This window comes from Martes martes (assembly GCF_963455335.1).
Source record: "Martes martes genome assembly, chromosome: 17".
In the NCBI taxonomy this organism is placed as follows: Eukaryota; Metazoa; Chordata; class Mammalia; order Carnivora; family Mustelidae; genus Martes; species Martes martes.
In genome coordinates, this window is record NC_137905.1 from 50,086,438 (window position 1) to 50,103,912 (window position 17,475).

The window sequence follows — 17,475 nt, forward strand, 5'->3', positions numbered from 1 at the left end:
CAACTGTGGCTGTCTTGCATTTTAGACTTGATTTTTTTTTTCCCTTGGGTATTTTCTGTGTTCAGAAGAAAACGTGCAGTTTAGAAGTTGTCTTCGTGACCCATATCCCAAAGGTTTTCCTGAAAAGATGGTGTTTTATGCAGTAAAATTTAGCTAGTTGCAGTACCTCCACTTTTTGGAACACAACCTAGAGGCCTCAGAGCAACATTGATAAGTCTATTGAGTGAATCACCGGTTCATTGTCTAGGTCTGAATGGAAGGTCACTTGGTGTGTAACCTTTTCTTTTGTCCTTAAATTCAGATAAAGTTGCACATTGAAAACTGTGGAAAACTGGAAAAATAATCTCAACATGACTTGTTTATCTTCTTTATCTTAACATGTCAATCAAAAGAAGGGGGGGAGGGGCCCCTGGGTGGCTCAGTGGGTTAAAGCCTCTGCCTTCGGCTCAGGTCATGATCCCAGGGTCCTGGGATCGAGCCCCGCATCGGGCTCTCTGCTCAGCAGGGAGCCTGCTTCCTCCTCTCTCTCTCTCTGCCTGCCTCTCTGCCTGCTTGTGATCTCTGTCTGTCAAATAAATAAATAAAATCTTAAAAAAAAAAAAAAAAAAAAAGAAGGGGGGGAAATGCCCTCAATCACTTAAAACTGGTTGTGCTTCTCATGATAGCTTTTGCAGATTTTAACAGGTTAAATAATTTAGAAATAACTTACGCTAAGTTATTACTGTCTTTTTCCTTTTCATGAACACTTTGAGATGTGGTTTACATATGTTCATAGAACAGGGGAGATAAATCCGTGGAATGGCCTTACTTTCTAGTTAAACCCATTTGTTTTGATGGCAATAAGTGGAGGTCTCGCAATTTACATTTCTAGTGAAACCTGCAACTTTTCTTTTGTCTTCTCACCATAGGATCCAAAGAACCTGTTAGACCTGTTGGAAACTGGCTTTAGACATGCCCAGAGAGACTGTTCACCAAGATTTATGTAGACATCAGGGCAGTGATTCACAGTTTGCAAAACTCACACCCGCCGATTCTTCCTTTCTGCAGGTTTGCCTGACTTGCTGTTCGAGGGATGTCATAATCAAAGTGGACCAGATCTGTCACAAAAACAGCGTCAAGTTTTTTACAGGAGATGTTTTTGGCTACCATGGATACACATTTGCCAATCTTGGAGAACATGAATTCGTAGAGTAAGTTTTGGGAGAGGAGGGGAGAATGTAACATTTTCAGAAAAAAATACAGTTCTATTCACCAGTAGGAAACAGTCCATCTAAGGAAAGTGTGCTTAGAATACTTGGAAATCAGTTCATTAACAGCTTACCGATTATGTAGGTTGTGTGTTGAGAATTGTAGCAGATGTGGCCCCCGTTTCCCAAATAATGGTCTAATCTAAAGCGGAGTTCTTCCTGCAGTCGAATACACCCGGTGGGTGTTTGGGCAGCCTGGGCTTTGGGTGGCAAAACCACACCATCTGATTAGGGAAGGCTTGCTTGGATTGTAAACACGTGCACCTCAGTTTTGGCCTCTGTGTTTCCAGGTTGATAATAAAATGAGTACGAAATAGCCAGGTGGGTAACTCTGAAGGCACAGTCAGCCGGAGTCTGTCTTGGAAAAGCTTCGAAGTCCAGAGACTGTGCTGGTGGAACAAACAGACCTTATCCTCTCAGTTTGAGTATCAGGGTTGCAGAGCGCGGTGCTTCTCACATGATGGGACCTGCAGTGTTTGGAACTTACAGCTTCTAGATGAAAGATGGCAGATGATACCAGTATTGTAAAACTACCTGCGGTGGGGTTTTGGCTGTTATTTCTGACTACCTCTCTTACTAATAAGAGGTAAAGAGAGGCCCTGTGTGGTAGGTGAAGCTCCCTACCAAGAGTCAAGAGTTGCTTTCTTTTGTTCAGCTTCTTAGGCAGATCGCTGAAATTGCCCTGGTCTACACATACCTCGTCTGTAAAATCGAGATGGGGGAAGGACAGACATGTTCAAGATCTCTCGTAACTTTGGTGTTTTATGGCTTTCAGAAACTCTGTAGTGTTTTGGGCACGCTATAAATGGACGGAGAAGGCATACTGGAGAAAAGCAGGCCCAGATTATTTTTTTATTTTTTTAAAGATTTTATTCATTTATTTGACAGAGATCACAAGCAGGCAGAGAGAGAGGGGGAAGCAGGCTCCCTTCTGAGCAGAGAGCCCAATGTGGGGCTCTGTCCCAGGACCCTGAGACCATGACCTGAGCCGAAGGCAGAGATTTAACCCTCTGAGCCACCCAGGTGCCCCAAACCCAAATTATTTTAATGTGAGCTCCCCGTGGCAGAGGGGAGAAATCGAAGTTTGGCTCTATTTCATGATTCAAGTGAAATTTGTAAAGACTTCTCAAGAGCTTACCTTGTGCTAGGCAATGTATGCTAAGCAGTTAGTTATTTCTTATCTTAAAATAATTCTGTCAGGGATTGTTATTTCCACATACCTGATTTATCAGGTAATCATCAGCCACTTTGGGATTGGAAACCACTCGGCTATACCTGACTGCAAAGCTTTTGCCCCCCCCCTTTTTTTTGAAGAATTATTTTAGGGAAAGAGCACACATTGGGGGAGGAGGGGCAGAGGGAGAGGGAGAGAACCTTAAGCGACTCTGCCGAGCTTGGAGCCTGACGTTGTTTTGATCCCACGACCCTGAGATCACGGCCTGAGCTGAAATCAAGTCAGACGCTTAACCCACTGAGCCGCCCAGGCGCCCCAAGCTTTTGCTCTTAGCCACCATCCTATCATGTGAGCTGGTGATGCTCTTCGGCATGATTCAGAGAGTAGAGCTCAATTCCTTCCCTTGTCACCCTCTAGGGAGAAAACCAAAGTTGCCAAAGTTAGCCAAGGAGTAGAAGACGGACCTGATACCAAGAGAGCAAAGCTTGATTCATCTGAAACTACTATGGTCAAAAAGGTATGTGTACTGTGAGGGGGGCCTTATGGGGGACAGGCAGTCACAACTGCAAGCAGGGTGAGCAAGCACGTAGTCTTGACGGGAGGGGCCTGGACAAGCCGGGCCAGTGCTTGTCCCACTTAAAGAGGGGGGTGGCTGCTGCTTAGTGGCAGCCAGCTGTTGCCATGAAGGAGTATGGATGCAGTGATGCCAGGTGTCAGTTTTTAACGGAATCAGAAATAGATTTTTTTTTTAATAGGTCTGTCCCAAACTTTTTTTCCCCCACACCCTCCTGCTCCCCTAAACTTTTTTTTTTTTTAAGATTTTGTTTATTTGGAGAGAGAGAAAGTATGCAGGCACGCACAAGCGGGGGTGGGGGGTGGGGGGAAGCAGGCAGAGGGAGAAGCAGGCTCCCTGCTGAGCAGGGATCTTGATGCAGGACTTGATCCCAGGACTCTGGGATCATGACCTGAGCCAAAGGCAGACGCTTAATTGACTGAGCCACCCAGGTGCCAGTCCCAAACTTTTTATTTTTAAGCAGGCTCCCTGCTGAGCAGAGAGCCCGACTCGGGGCTCGATCCCAGGAACCTGGGATCATGACCTGAGCCGAAGGCAGAGGCTTTAACCCACTAAGCCACCCAGGTGCCCCTAGTCCCAAACTTTTTAACACAGCCACCTACTTACTACTTTGGTTTGAATGTTCTTCCTTTCACCCCGCAGAGGCTAAAGAGAACATACCTGCAGGACTTGGTGTGTGGGCCGACTGGGGCCTCTAGTATCTGGAGCAGTAGCAGAACAACTGTTTTGGAGCAAAGGCCATGCCTCTTGCATAAAAGAAAGTTTTTTGGATAGACAGACCATTTAGGGAAATCCTACCTAAGTGGGCAAGAATACAGTTTAAGTTTGAATTGTTTATGCTTTGCTTCTTTAAGATGAAGTTTCGGGGTCGGCTTTCTACCAGATAACTTTTTAGGAAGAAAGTCCTCAATGTTGACAAGTGTTATAATCCGGTGTGTACTTTTTAACATAGTTTGCAGGGACGTAGGCCGTACTGGAGTTGGCGCAGTGATTGAAGTCCGTTTTACAGCGAGAGGAGGGGCAGGGACTCGGCGGGAGAGGATCTTCCGAAGCCAGTGCTGGAATCTGAGAAGGGGGTCACGCGATGGGGGAGACAAGATGAAGGGGCCAGAATTGGTTTTGACCAACTGAGGAGAGAGATGACCGAGCCCGTATTTACTCTTTGCTTTGTAGATTTAAATGTTGAGAAAGAAAAACAGCTGGTCAGAGCTTCCAGTTAAAATTGCTCTAAAGGGGGGATTCTAAGAGTGCAGAAACCACAAGAGAGACTGCAGAAACCACAGAAGTGGAACTCGTTGAGTTTCCAGCAAGGCTGGGCCGGAGATTTTCGTTTTCTTGCTCTTTATGTTTGTATTGGAAGAGTTTGATTGCTGTGAGTGTGATACAGAGGAATTATTAAGCCCTAATTTTAGTGTCTATTCACAGGACCATAATTACCCAGAGTGAACATCGGTGTTTTGGCCAAAACTTGGGTCCTTTTCTTTTTGCCTTCTTTTCTTTCTTTTTGAGGCCCAGTCAAGCTTTATCTGAATAGCTCCGTGAGTTTGGTGGGGGGAGATAAATTGTTAACTAACGGAGGAGTACAAAAGCAGCTTTGTGGGTGCTGTCAATTTATAAATCACACCCTCTTACAAGTGTGACACTTGGCCTTGGTGTGAAGGGTTTTATGGCTTAAGGGCCTTCTCTGATTGAGGCGGGTCTTTCACATTCAAATGGGGAGAGCTCCTAGCTTTGTTAGCCCTTCACAGCTGGACGCTTCCCCTGGACTCAATACTGATGGTGCCCACTGGGGTGGATCTGGAAACCGCTCTGGGGAGCCACTTTACGGAGCTATGAGGGGAATGTGGGCAGCCCGGCCAGGCACCCGGTGGCCTTTGCGTACCATTCCTTGGGCTCCTCAGTCACGGAGCTCTTTGTGCGGCCTCTTCCTGCAGGGGCCGAATTTGAAGGTATCAAAATATTCCCCAGCTGACATTGTTAGTCAGCTGTTTCACTTGGACAATTCAGTCCTGGATTCCAACCCCGAGCCTTTAAGGTTGTGAGGCATGCAGTGCATTCCTGATGACAATCCCTGGGATTCCAAACCTTGTCTTTGTGCAGCCTCACTAAGAGCACTGTGGAAGGACGGGTGTGAGCTGGGTTTGGGCTCCAGCTTCGCCACCTCATAATAACAGGCCTCCGGATTTTGAAGTTTTCTTCCAACTCAGAAATTCCTTGATTGAGATTATGCCCCTTCGCCTTAATTGTACAGAATAAGTAGTTGGGTTATGCTCAAAGTGCAGGATGGGGGTGGGGAGGCAACCACTTCCTGTTTCCTGCGAAAGGCTTCTGGTTAGGGTTCCCTCCCCGCCCCCCCTTTCCTTAGGTTCAACCAAATGTTGTATAGCCACTTTTGCTTCAAGGTACACATTGTGCTCCTAAATTAGAAACGTTAAAAAACAAAGAGGAAAAATAGAGCTTGTGGTTTTCACACCGCTTAGGAGGATACTGGGCCTTTCTAGCACATGTGTCATCATGATGAATACAAGAGTGGGAAAATGTGTAGCCCAGAGGTAGGTGCTCAGTAGTTGGCTTCCTGTGGTGCCCAGGAAAAGTTATGAGACAGAATTCATCAGAATCAGGTCTCGGGCATAAGTTTAATAGAGACATCAGTACAAAGTGGGTAAAGGAGAGGGCAGTAGTTCTATGATAAGGAAATGTCCAGAAAGGTTTCTCAGAGGAAGAATTGTCAGAGTTGGCACATGAAGGCAGGTCTGCCGAGCACCGAAGCCAGGACTGGCATTTAGTCACAGGAAGTGGGATCAGCTGAAAGCCAGACATTGAAACAGAATGACTCTGGCTTCCTTTACCCCAAAGCAGCCATCTCTTTCTGTATCTTTGAAATGCAAGATGCCTATTGTGTGTGAGGCATTCTGTTGGGTGCAGGGAAGCGCATCCAGCATCCAGTCCTGTTGTCTCTGCTTACAGCTGCTGCCAAAGCTAAGAGAAGTTCCTTGACTTGCCTGAGCTCCCGCGGCCGTGTAAGGTGGAGTGGAGGGGGAGGACATAGACGGTCGAGGCCACAGGCTTGCCCTGCCGCCTAAAGGGTGAATTCCCTTAGAGTTTCTAGGATAATTTGAAGTTTTATGGGGATGATAGGATAAAATATGTAAAGATTGGGACCTTTCTGGAAAAGCCTTTAGGGTACAAGGCCACCCTCGTGCTCCCTTGCTACTGCTCTGTTTCTTTACTGTTAAGGGCTGCCAGACGCAAGTAGATGCCTGGGAGTGGTTACGAAACCACGGCTCTTTAAAAATTAAACACAACATAGGATTTGTTCGTGACATGCTAAGAAATACAGATTTAATTTTACCTCTGTTTCTGAAATAGTAAGGGACTAATTTGGGCACTGTTAATACTCCTGTCATGAATCAGTTGTGAAATTCCACGGTTGAGGAGTGATTCATTATTTTGATCCCTGTTTTCGGAGCAGTTTGTGGACGACTCATCTCCTCTCACCCCCATGCTGAAGGGAACATTCCAGGGACAGACTGCTTTCATTCTTCACCTTGGTTCGTGATGCTGAGGGAACCTGTCAGTGTTTCCCCGTCAGAGTCTAGGCTCTGGAAGGGCTAGGCACTTTTGTTCACCGCTGTGCTCCTGGTGCAGTCCCTGGCACAGTCCCCGGGAGATGTCTGGTCACTATGTTGTGGCTGCTCCTGCCACATCATAGGACAGCTTTGGAGATCACTGTCATTTTAAAAAAGAATTACTGAGTTGACTTTCTTTGTGATCAACCAAATGGGTTAATTAACCGCCTGGCACATTAGTTGTTGTGGTTTACGTTACTTGAGCTGGGCTGAGAGAACAGAATTCTGAGGAGGACAAGGGACTTGGCCGGGAATATTAAAAAGTAGGTCATTGGGTTCCGTAGACCAGGACCTTTACGCCAGAGGTGTTCAAAGCCCTGCTGATTGTCAGAATCACTTGGTTTGGGGTGGGGGACAGGAGAGTCAGGGTGCATATTGCAGAGTTGGGTAGAGTGCTGACAGCAGGTTTTCCAGGTAGGACAGGTGGGGTGGGGGGAGGCTGGTAGCAGTGGGGGTTTGGCATTTTGGGCCTGAGGCAAGAGGTCTCTCCCAGCATCAGGGCACAATCTGGTGTATTTTTTATTGTGATATTTGATACCCTCAAATAATATGACATCAGTACAAATTAAAGATTTTTTTTTTTTTTTTCATTTGAGAGAGAGAACATGAGAGGGGAGATCAGAGGGAGAAGCAGACTCCTCATGGAGCTGGGAGCCCGACGCGGGACTCGATCCCAGAACTCCGGGATCATGACCTGAGCCAAAGGCAGTCTCTTAACCAACCGAGCCACCCAGGTGCCCCATCACATCAGGACAAATTAGAGGACATAACAAAACACTATCCAACTTAAAAACCCAAATATTTCCAGTCCTGTTGGACCTATCTGTGCGTTCCTTCTCTGTCTTCTTCCCAAGGCAGGTACATTTGTGGGAATTTTAAAAAGTACGGAGGTGGCGGGGGCGATGCCTGGGTGGCTCAGTTGATTGAGCCTCTGACTCTTGATTTCGGTTCTGGTAATGATCTCAGGGTCCAGGGTTGTGGGATTCTGTGCTCAGTGCAGAGTCTGCTTCTCTCCCTCTCCCTCTGTTCCTGCGTGTGCTAGTATGCTTTCTCTCTCTAAATAGCAAGTACCTGGAAGGTGTGGTTACAGCCCTGCTTGACATGGCGTTTTACCACGTTTGTAAATCTAAACAATGGAATGTGATGTAGGTGTAAATTGAGAATGATCTAGCTGACTACTGAGGGCCCACTACCTAATTTAAAGCATAAAACTTTTTTTGGGGTGCGTGAGTGGCTCAGTGGATTAAGCATCTGCCTTCAGCTCAGGTCATGGTCTCGGTTTTGGGATTGAGCCCCGCATAGGGCTCTCTGCTCTGTGGGAAGCCTGCTTCTCCCTCTCCCACTCCCGCTGCTTGTGCTCCCTCTCTTGTTGTCGCTCCCTCTCTGTCCAGTAAACAAATAAAAAAAAATTTTTTTTTTAAGATTTTATTTATTCACTTGACAGACAGAGACCATGAGTAGGCAGAGGCAGGTAGAGAGAGGAGGAAGCATGCTCCCTGCCGAGCAGAGAGCCCGATATGAGGTTCGATCCCAGGACCCTGAGACCATGACCTGAGCCAAAGGCAGAGGCTTAACCCACTGAGCCACCCAGGCGCCCCAACAAATAAAATCTTTAAAAATGTATATATAAAACTTTGCCAGCATGGTCAAGGTCTGCTGGCTATCCTTCCCCAATATAAGTAACCTCCGTCCTCAATTGTGGTTCTCATTCCCACCCATTTCTTCTTACTACTTATGTATTTCCAAGCAATATAGAATTGTTTGGTATGCTTTTTAACATCTTAAAAATCAGGTTTAATATATTTTTTTTAAAGATTTTATTAATTTATTTGACAGAGATCACACGTAGGCAGAGAGGCAGGCGGTGGGGGGGACGGTGCAGGCTCCCTGCTAAGTAGAGACCCCGATGCGGGACTTGATCCCAGGACCCTGAGATCATGACCTGAGCCGAAGGCAGAGGCTTCACCCACTGAGCTGCCCAGGTGCCCCTCAGGTTTAATATCGTATGTGCGCTGCCACCTGCTTTTTATTTTTTTAAAGATTTTATTTATTTATTTGAGAGAGAGAGATCACAAGTAGGCAGAGGCAGGCGGGGGGGGGGGGAAGCAGGCTCCCTGCCGAGCAGAGAGCCCAACACAGGGCTCGATCCCAGGACCCCAAGATCACAACCCAAGCTGAAGGCAGAGGTTTAACCCACTGAGCCGCCCAGGTGCCCCGACCACCTGCTTTTTTTTTTTTCTTTTTTTTTTTTTTTTTTTTTTAAAGATTTTATTTATTTATTTGACAGATCGCAAGTAGGCAGAGAGGCAGGCAGAGAGAGAAGGGAGGAAGCAGGCTTCCTGCTGAGCAGAGAGCCCGATGTGGGACTCGATCCCAGGACGCTGGAATCATGACCTGAGCCGAAGGCAGCCGCTTAACCAACTGAGCCACCCAGGCGTCCCCCGACCACCTGCTTTTTAAGAGCAGCATTATGTTTGTGAGGCCGACTGTGTTTGTCTGCAGGTCTAGGGCTTTGCTCTCCATTGTGGTTAGCCGCTAGCCACAGACGGCTATTTAAATTAAAATTAACTAAAATAAAAAATTTTCTTCAGTCTTCTAGCCACATTTCAGATGCTCACCAAGCATGTGTGGCTATTGGCATCTGTATTGTGAAGGACAAACACAGATTCAGGACATTGCCATCATCATCGTGAGTTCTCTAGGACAGCCCTGCAGGACATTTTGTCTTTTTTTTTTCCCCCGCTGTAGAGTATTTGTTATGTGAAAGCATTATTGTTTATCGAATCTCCTATTGATGGGCATGTGGGCATGCACGTTTTTTCTGTTACAAATGGTGTCACAGAGAGAGAGAGAGAAAGTGTGTGTGTGTGTGTGTGTGTGTGTGTGTGTGTAGATAATCTCTCTGGGTAAATGTGTGATTTCTCTGGGGTGTATACTTAGGAGGGAAATTAGGGTATGTGCAGTTTCAACTTAACCAGACCTGCTAAATGACTCTTGAGTAGTTCTGTCAGGTCACAGTCCAGAATCAGCAGTATGTGATGGTAACATTTGGTGACTTCAGGCTCTTTTGCCACTCTGCTGAGTGTGACAGCTTTGTTTCAGGATTGCAGTTGTCGTTGGTTAGAATGCTTTTGAAAACTATAGACTCCTGTGAGTAGGTGTGGAAATCCAACCTAGAAATCTGGTTTTCAAAGTTGTTTCAGTTCTGATTAACATTTAGCTTTACAGCCAGAGCTGTATTCCTTGTTATAGATGTTCAGCTTTTTAAAAGTAAAGTGTGTGGGGCACCTGGGTGGCTCAGTGGGTTAAGCCTCTGCCTTTGGCTCAGGTCATGATCTCAGGATCGAGCCCCGCTTCGGGCTCTGCTCCGCAGGGAGCCTGCTTCCCCCTCTCTCTCTGCCTGCTTCTCTGCCTACTTGTGATCTCTCTGTCAAATAAATAAATAAAATCTTTAAAAAAAAAAAAAAGTAAAATGTGTTGGGACACCTGGGTGACTGAGTTGGTTGGGTGTCTGCCTTTGGCTCAGGTCATGATCCCCAGTCCTGGGATCAAGTCCCGAGTTGGGCTCCCTGCTCCGCGGGCAGCCTGCTTCTGCCTCTGTCCCTCCACCCTTGTGCTTGCGCTCTCTGTCTCTCTCCCTTTTTCTGAAAGAAATAAATAAAATCTTTAAAAAAATAAATAAGTGTGTTTACAGTCCCAAATGTGGAAAACACAGAACAAGTTGAGAAAATGTGAACCCTGCTCCCCAGTAATGACTGTCGTGTTCCTTTCAGTGTTCTTTCTACTCATTCACATATGTGATCTAATATATATGATGTAAACAAGTACCGTCTTTTGCTTTCTTCATGCAACATATTTCCCATAAGCCTGGGAGTGGATAGTCCACTTTGGAGGCTCTGGCTTTAAGAGCATATGTTGGTTCTCTTGCCGCCTTGCCTCATTCCATCAAACCAGCTCATGTCGCGTTGAGGGTTTTGCACTTGTCCACTGCTCTGTGAGTGACTCAGCACAGCCCTGCAATTTGACGGCTCTCAGACTGGGTGGGAGAATTCATCTTTTATATTTACTGTCGGGCTTTTTGGCAAATGAAAAGCAGATTGGACCCTATCAGCTCACAGATACTAACTGACATTCTGTTCTGTGCAGTGCTGCGTCTTCCACTGTGGTCCCTGCTTCAGGAAGCTGATACCCATCTGGGGAGAGGTGTAAGAGGGCTTGTTATTAGTCTTAACTAGACTATCAGATTGAAATCCTTAAGGCTCAGAATTGCCAGGAAAGGAAATGGGTAGTGGAGGGAAGAAAGTCAGGCATTATACCCAGAGGGATCCGTGAGCTGAGGGCGGGGAGAGGGGGGAGGGCTGAGTGAGGTGCAAAAGTGACCTGTTTTAGGGTGTTCGTTGTGGTGGTTGCGGCTGCCTGGCAGATATTGCTGGGGGCTTTTTGTGAAGACCCTTCATTTTCTGCGGATGCTGTTAAGCGTATTTTTCTTGTTATAAATCCAGTATCCGTGAGATGGGTAAGATGGGTACCACCATCTGCATTTGTTGCGCTATAGATTAGGGGACATAGTTTTGGGGGTTTTATTTATTTATTTTTTAAGTTATCTCTACATCCCACACGGGGCTCAAACTCATGACCCCTAGATCAATATCGCATGCTCCACCAACTGAGCCAGCCAGGCACCCAGATGACGATAGGCTTTAGGTAGTTTGAACCAGAAAAATGGGACATTAATTGGAGGCAGGGTGTGGTAGCACAAGAAGCATTGAACAACCACTATGACCCGAGAAGAATAAAGACCAGGCTGGGGAGACTTGGAGACAGTCAGAATTTAGCTTTTCTCGAAAGAGCCCTTCTGGTCATCAATGTGTCTCTGTTTCTAGCTTTCAGATTCCTAGTTCCCAGGAGAAAGAATCTGGTTGGTGTGGCCTGAGCCATGTGCCTGCCTCTGGCTTTGTCATCTGTAGCTGGAGGGCTGATACATATTTCAGACAAGGTTTACTGGGGTCCTCCTCCCCAAATTTCAGAAAACTTTCCTAAAGGTTGCCTGCCAGAGACAGGCCTAAGAGAGGTAAATTCATTTGTCTGAGTTCACAAGTTACTGGCAAAATTGCGGGGAGTTCTGCCCTTCGACTTGGGGAGGAAAGAGGGCCTCTGTCTTTGGTCTTAGCGCTCTACAAGGTCCCACTCTGGTCTCCTTCCAGCCATTCCCCTAGTAGAGTGAGGATTCCATGGAATTAAAGAGATGTGTCCACCTGGGCCCATCTCCCCTACCAACCCACCTCTCCAGTTCTGGACCATATTGTGGATGCTTGGGACCCCTGGAATCTCCTGCCCAGACAACCCCAGGCTTACTTCCCAGGCTTATGTGGGCTTCTTCCCTGATCTTCCTCCAGAGTGCAAATCTTGGCAGCAATGTCCATGTGCCTAGGGCCGAGGAGTAGTTGTTGTAGTGGGGGAAGGGTGGCCTGGGAGGCCACACTCACATGCAGAGCCTCTTGAGCTGTGAGAGCCAGAGGTGGGAAGAGAGAGGGAAAGAGGACCACCTTTTGTAGTGCACCCCATTCTGGCACAGAACTCCCAAGGAGGGTGAGAATTCCAAATTTGATCCTAGTCTTCCAGGTAGTAAGAAAATATAGTTGTTAAGGCAGGAGAATATAATATACTTTATTTTTTAATAGCCTGTTCGTATGATCTATACTTAAATATGTAGAAGTGGTATATGGTTTTCCATTTGTACTTTCAGCCCAAGCCCTGAAGGTTTAGAGTTGGGCCTTCGTAGGACTGAGACCATGAAACAGAACTTTTTTTCCTCGTTTGTCATAGCGTCGTGACCTAACAAATCAGTGGATTCTTAGCCAGGTGAACTACAAAAATTTTGAATTAAAATCTTGGTGGTTTACGAAACCTCATGAGAGTGTTTTGTTATTGTGATGGCATTCCCAGACCATACTGCTGATGGCTTGATCTGTGTTGTGAGACTTCTTAAGAAGGGTCGAGCAGTCTGTATCAGGTAGTAAATGTCACTCAGGGGCTGTTTGACTTGACTTTTGAGGTCAGACAGACTCATTGACCAAAAAGTTGGAGGACAGTACAAACATTTCGTATACCAATTCTTACAGTGGATTTAAATCCCAAAGGAGTGATTATGGGGACGTAGAAAACCACCTCAAAAACCGTATGACTGTTTCATCTTCACTAGTTGTTTGAGCTTTCATCTGTCAGTTCCATTTTGGTTGTTAGCAAGCAGCATCAACTGCCTGGGAGCGGATAGGTCTTGATTCACTTAGCATCCTAAATTATACTGTCGTCTCTTTTCTTTATTAAATATCTGGGGCGTGGGGCGCCTGGGTGGCTCGGTGGGTTGAGCCTCTGCCTTCGGCTCGGGTCGTGATCCCAGGGTCCTGGGATCGAGCCCCGCGTCGGGCTCTCTGCTCAGCGGGGAGCCTGCTTCCTCCTCTCTCTCTGCCTGCCTCTCTGCCTACTTGTGATCTCTCTGTCAAATAAATAAAATCTTTAAAAAAAAAAAATATCTGGGGCATTTGTTGGGGGGAGTGGGGTGGGTGTGTGGTATGTATATGTGTTGAAAGAAGGAGGGAGAAAAAGAGACCCATACCTCAGGAAGTTTGAAATTATTTATACATACTCAACATACCATCTTTTTTTTTTTTTTTAAAGATTTTATTTTTTTCAGAGAGAGACAGTACAAGCATTGAGTGGGGGGAGGAGCAGAGAGGGAGGGAGGAGCAGGGAACCTGATCATGACCTGAGCTAAAGGCAGACACTTAACTGACTGAGCCACCCAGGTGCCCCCATCTTTTTTGTTTGTTTTATTTAAGATTTTATTTATTTATTAGAGAGAGTGTGAGGAGTGCACGTGTGGGGGAAGGGCAGAGGGAAAAGGAGAGAGAGAATCCCAAGCAGATCCCCGCTGAACAGGGAGCCCGACTGGGCTCAATCCCAAGACACTGGGATTGTCATGACTTGAGCCCAAGGCAGATGCTTAACCGACTGAGCCGCCCAGGCATCCCACACATAACCATCTTAAACTTCGTTAAAGTAGACCCCATTCAGAATTTATCGGTTTTCCAATCATGTCCTTAATGGCAGAAGGATTTAGTTCAGGATCATGCGTGCATCTAGATTTTCATGATGCTTTTGAAGATTACAAGCCACTTATTTTATAAATTGTTCCTGGGTTCGTCTGATGTTCCCTCATGATTAGATTCCAGCTTCACACCTTTGGCAAAAATACCAGAGCAGGGTTGCTCCTCATCCCATCCTGTGGTCTGGTTCTCGTTTCCATATGCTGCTTTACTGGCATTGATAATTTTGGTCATTTGAGTAGAATTATGCCTGCCAGATTTCTCCTTTGAAAACAGTTCCTCTTTTCCCTCTAATTTCCCCTCCAATAATTTTTGGAGAGGTATTTTGAAAATATGTAAAGAACCTCATTATTCATCAGATTTTATCAATTAGCCGATTTTAGATCAATGACTAAAGGATTCTAGTTCATTTGAAGTGTTATAATCTCTTACTGTTTATTTTTTTCTGTAAAGTGTTCCAGTTTGGCCAGTGGGAGCTCCTTTATGTTGGTTGGCTCCTATTTACTTGGGACACACCCCCATCACTCTGTGCACACTTTGTTTCAGGCGCAGTAAGATATTTGAGCTCCTGTCATACTCTTCCTGCCTTAGCCGTGAACTCAGCCTTTTCTCCAGAGAGAAATGTTTCTCAGTGGGGGGTTAGAATCCAAGATCTGGGAGTTAGGTGTGCTGACTGTTCTCAGGGCGTCATTGCTTTGATGCTTTGTCCGTGGACGTGGCTTCTCAGTATTCGTATGCACATACACACAGGCTTGCATCTGCATTTACTTCCGTGTCTGTATATATCGAAAATGAGATCACACTAATAACCCCACCACAGGCTTTATTCTGTTTTTTTCCCTTTCTGCAATTCTAATTCTCTTCTCTGACAGTGAGAAACCTAGGTTCTCTGTATCTTCACTTGTTGCAGAAGTCCTTGGTGGGAGTGAGTCTCCCAGTCACCACTACCTGCTCCCCCCCTCCCCTTGCCTCGTGGGATGCCATCCTTCCTACCTAGCTCTGCTCTGTCTCCTGCAGCAGGACACCCAGCCCCTCTACACACTCTTCCCTGCCCTTCCTAAGTGCCAGTGGATGGCTTCTGTACTGAACAATTCAGGAAAGGGAAAGGAAAGTCACTTTCTTACTCATATTTATTTATATTTTAAAATATAGATACGGGATGGCATTTTTTGAGATAATTTCATTTAACTTTAATAGGTTACGGCCATTCTTCTTTTTTTTTTTTTTTTTATATTTTATTTATTTGTCAGAGAGAGAGAGAGTGAGCACAGGCAGACAGAGTGGCAGGCAGAGGGAGAAGCAGGCTCCCCGCCGAGCAAGGAGCCTGATGTGGGACTCGATCCCAGGACGCTGAGATCACAACCCGAGCTGAAGGCAGCCGCTTAACCAGCTGAGCCACCCAGGTGTCCCCCATGCTTCCTTTCACTACAGGCCTTTTACAAATGCCTTCTGCAGCCCCGCAGCCTGGAGATTTTGTGTCATAAGCCTTGCTTATGTTTCTTGCTATTATTTATTGCTATTGTTACTCTCAAACCATTCTTCTGATGAGACACATTTAATGGTTTTTTTGGCTGTGACAAAGAATGTTTTATTGACTATCTGTAGACACACAGTCTTGTTCACTTGTGCAAAAATTTCTGCGATGTGAGCACAGCCAGAGTTAAAGCCAGAGTGGAACTGGGTCTTTAGCTTTGCTCTGACTCCTTCTGGTGCCGGGAGTGTATGTCGCTCGTCGCTGTGTCCCCAGCGCCCAGAGGTGCACACAGTAAGTGCTCAGGTAACATTTATTGGATTTGCGTGGTCCTCAGCTGCTATTAATGAACAGTAAGCCTTAAATAATGACATTTCTCCTAGATGGTGAGGAGCTACTGCCTTGCGATTTAAAGCCAACATTTTTCTCCCTAAGCAGTTTTGCCTTTTTCTCAACAGAAGGTGGTCTTTTGCTCCGTTAAGGATGCGCTGGAAGTGGACTGGAGCAGTGATAAGGCGAAGGCAGCTCTGAAGCGCACAACTTCGGATTACTTTCTCCTTCAAGGTGAGGAGCCCGAACAGAGCGTCCCAGTGGGCGCTTTGTGCTTTGCTTTCCAGAACAGTGGCTGCAAAGTCCAGGGCTCTCTTGATGTTTGCCCCTAGTCTAGTTCTTCACAAGCCGGCTCTCCGTGACTACTGGAGAACATCATGATGGCTGGGCTGGAGATGTGGCCCCTCGTTGAGCTCTGCGTAAGCCTCACCTGTTCTCAGGAGACTGGGGTAGAGATGTCGCTTTTATTTGTCAAATTTGCAAAGCACCTTTGTTTGCATTGTTTGCATAGTCTTCAGCCTTCCTTTCTCCAGGGCTGGGTCTCTGCGGACTCCAGGAACACCCCCTGCCCCAAGTCAGGACAGATGGTGGCTGTGTGTGATAGCGAACACAGTTCCTCTCTCCGCAGGCACTATGTATATTGGTTCAGAGGGAAATATATAAAACTACATAAAACTTCCTTAATAAACTGAAAAATCAGATGAGGCTAATTAGCTAGGAATGAAGCCTTCCTCCTGTAATTAGTGGTGTTAGCCAGGTCGGGTTAGGGAGAGTTGGGAGAAACTAGAGCACTTACTATCCATTTGTCTAGAAATCATCCAGTGTGGGGAGTTAGGGAGGGCATCCAGTGCGTTAGGTAGGAATGAGTCTTAGGAATGAGTGTGCTACGACTCAAAATACTCCTTTGGATGAGGACAGGGCGGCAAGGCAGTGCTGTCTCTAGTCCAGCCTGAGCATGGGACATGGGCCTTTCGGAGAAGCTGATCACTCTGCCTGACACATCAAGAGCCCTCAGTAAACAGTAGCCGTTAATTTGCAGTTTGGGGGCTTATAACCCAAGTGGTTCTTTTTTTTTTTTTTTAATTTTAATAAACATATAATGTATTTTTATCCCCAGGGGTACGGGTTTGTGAATCGCTAGGTTTACTCATTTCACAGCACTCATCATAGCACATACCCTCCCCAATGTCCATATCCCCACCACCCTCTCCCGTCCCCCCTCCCCCCAGCAACCCTCAGTCTGTTTTTTGAGATTGAGTCTTTTATGGTTTGTCTCCCTCCCAATCCCATCTTTTCATTTTTTCTTTTCCTAGTTCCCCCCAACCCCCCCACATTGCATCTCCACTTCCTCATATCAAAGAGATCGTATGATAGTTGTCTTTCTCCAGTTGACTTATTTCACTAAGCATAATACCCTCTAGTTCCATCCACATCGTCGCAAATGGCAAGATTTAATTTCTTTTGATGGCTGCATAGTATTCCATTGTGTATATATACCACATCTTCTTTATCCAGTCATCTGTTGATGGACATCTAGGTTCTTTCCACAGTTTGGCTATTGTGGACATTGCTGCTATAAACATTTGGGTGCACGTGCCCCTTCGGAGCACCACGTTTGTATCTTTAGGATATATACCCAGTAGTGCAATTGCTGGGTCATAGGGTAGCTCTATTTTCAGTTTTTTGAGGAACCTCCATACTGTTTTCCAGAGTGGTTGCACCAGCTTGCATTCCCACCAGCAGTGTAGGAGGGTTCCCCTCTCTCCGCATCCTCGCCAGCATCTGTCATTTCTTGACTTGTTCATTTTAGCCATTCTGACTGGTGTGAGGTGGTATCTCATTGTGGTTTTGATTTGTATTTCCCTGATGCTGAGTGATGTGGAACACTTTTTCATGTGTCTGTTGGCCATCTGGATGTCTTCTTTGCAGAAATGTCTGTTCATG

At 46.1% G+C, this 17,475-nt stretch overlaps 1 protein-coding gene across 2 annotated transcripts in view; it reads left to right on the plus strand.

The window, feature by feature from the left end:
- SAE1 (SUMO1 activating enzyme subunit 1) overlaps positions 1–17,475 on the plus strand; it is an 81,111-nt gene that overhangs the window by 20,051 nt on the left and 43,585 nt on the right. For both annotated transcript variants that reach the window (XM_080829250.1, XM_080829251.1), the window contains 3 exons: positions 1,048–1,190; positions 2,839–2,938; positions 15,660–15,765. In XM_080829250.1, the coding sequence (XP_080685376.1) occupies positions 1,048–1,190; positions 2,839–2,938; positions 15,660–15,765 (349 nt within the window). The remainder of the gene's footprint in view (positions 1–1,047; positions 1,191–2,838; positions 2,939–15,659; positions 15,766–17,475) is intronic.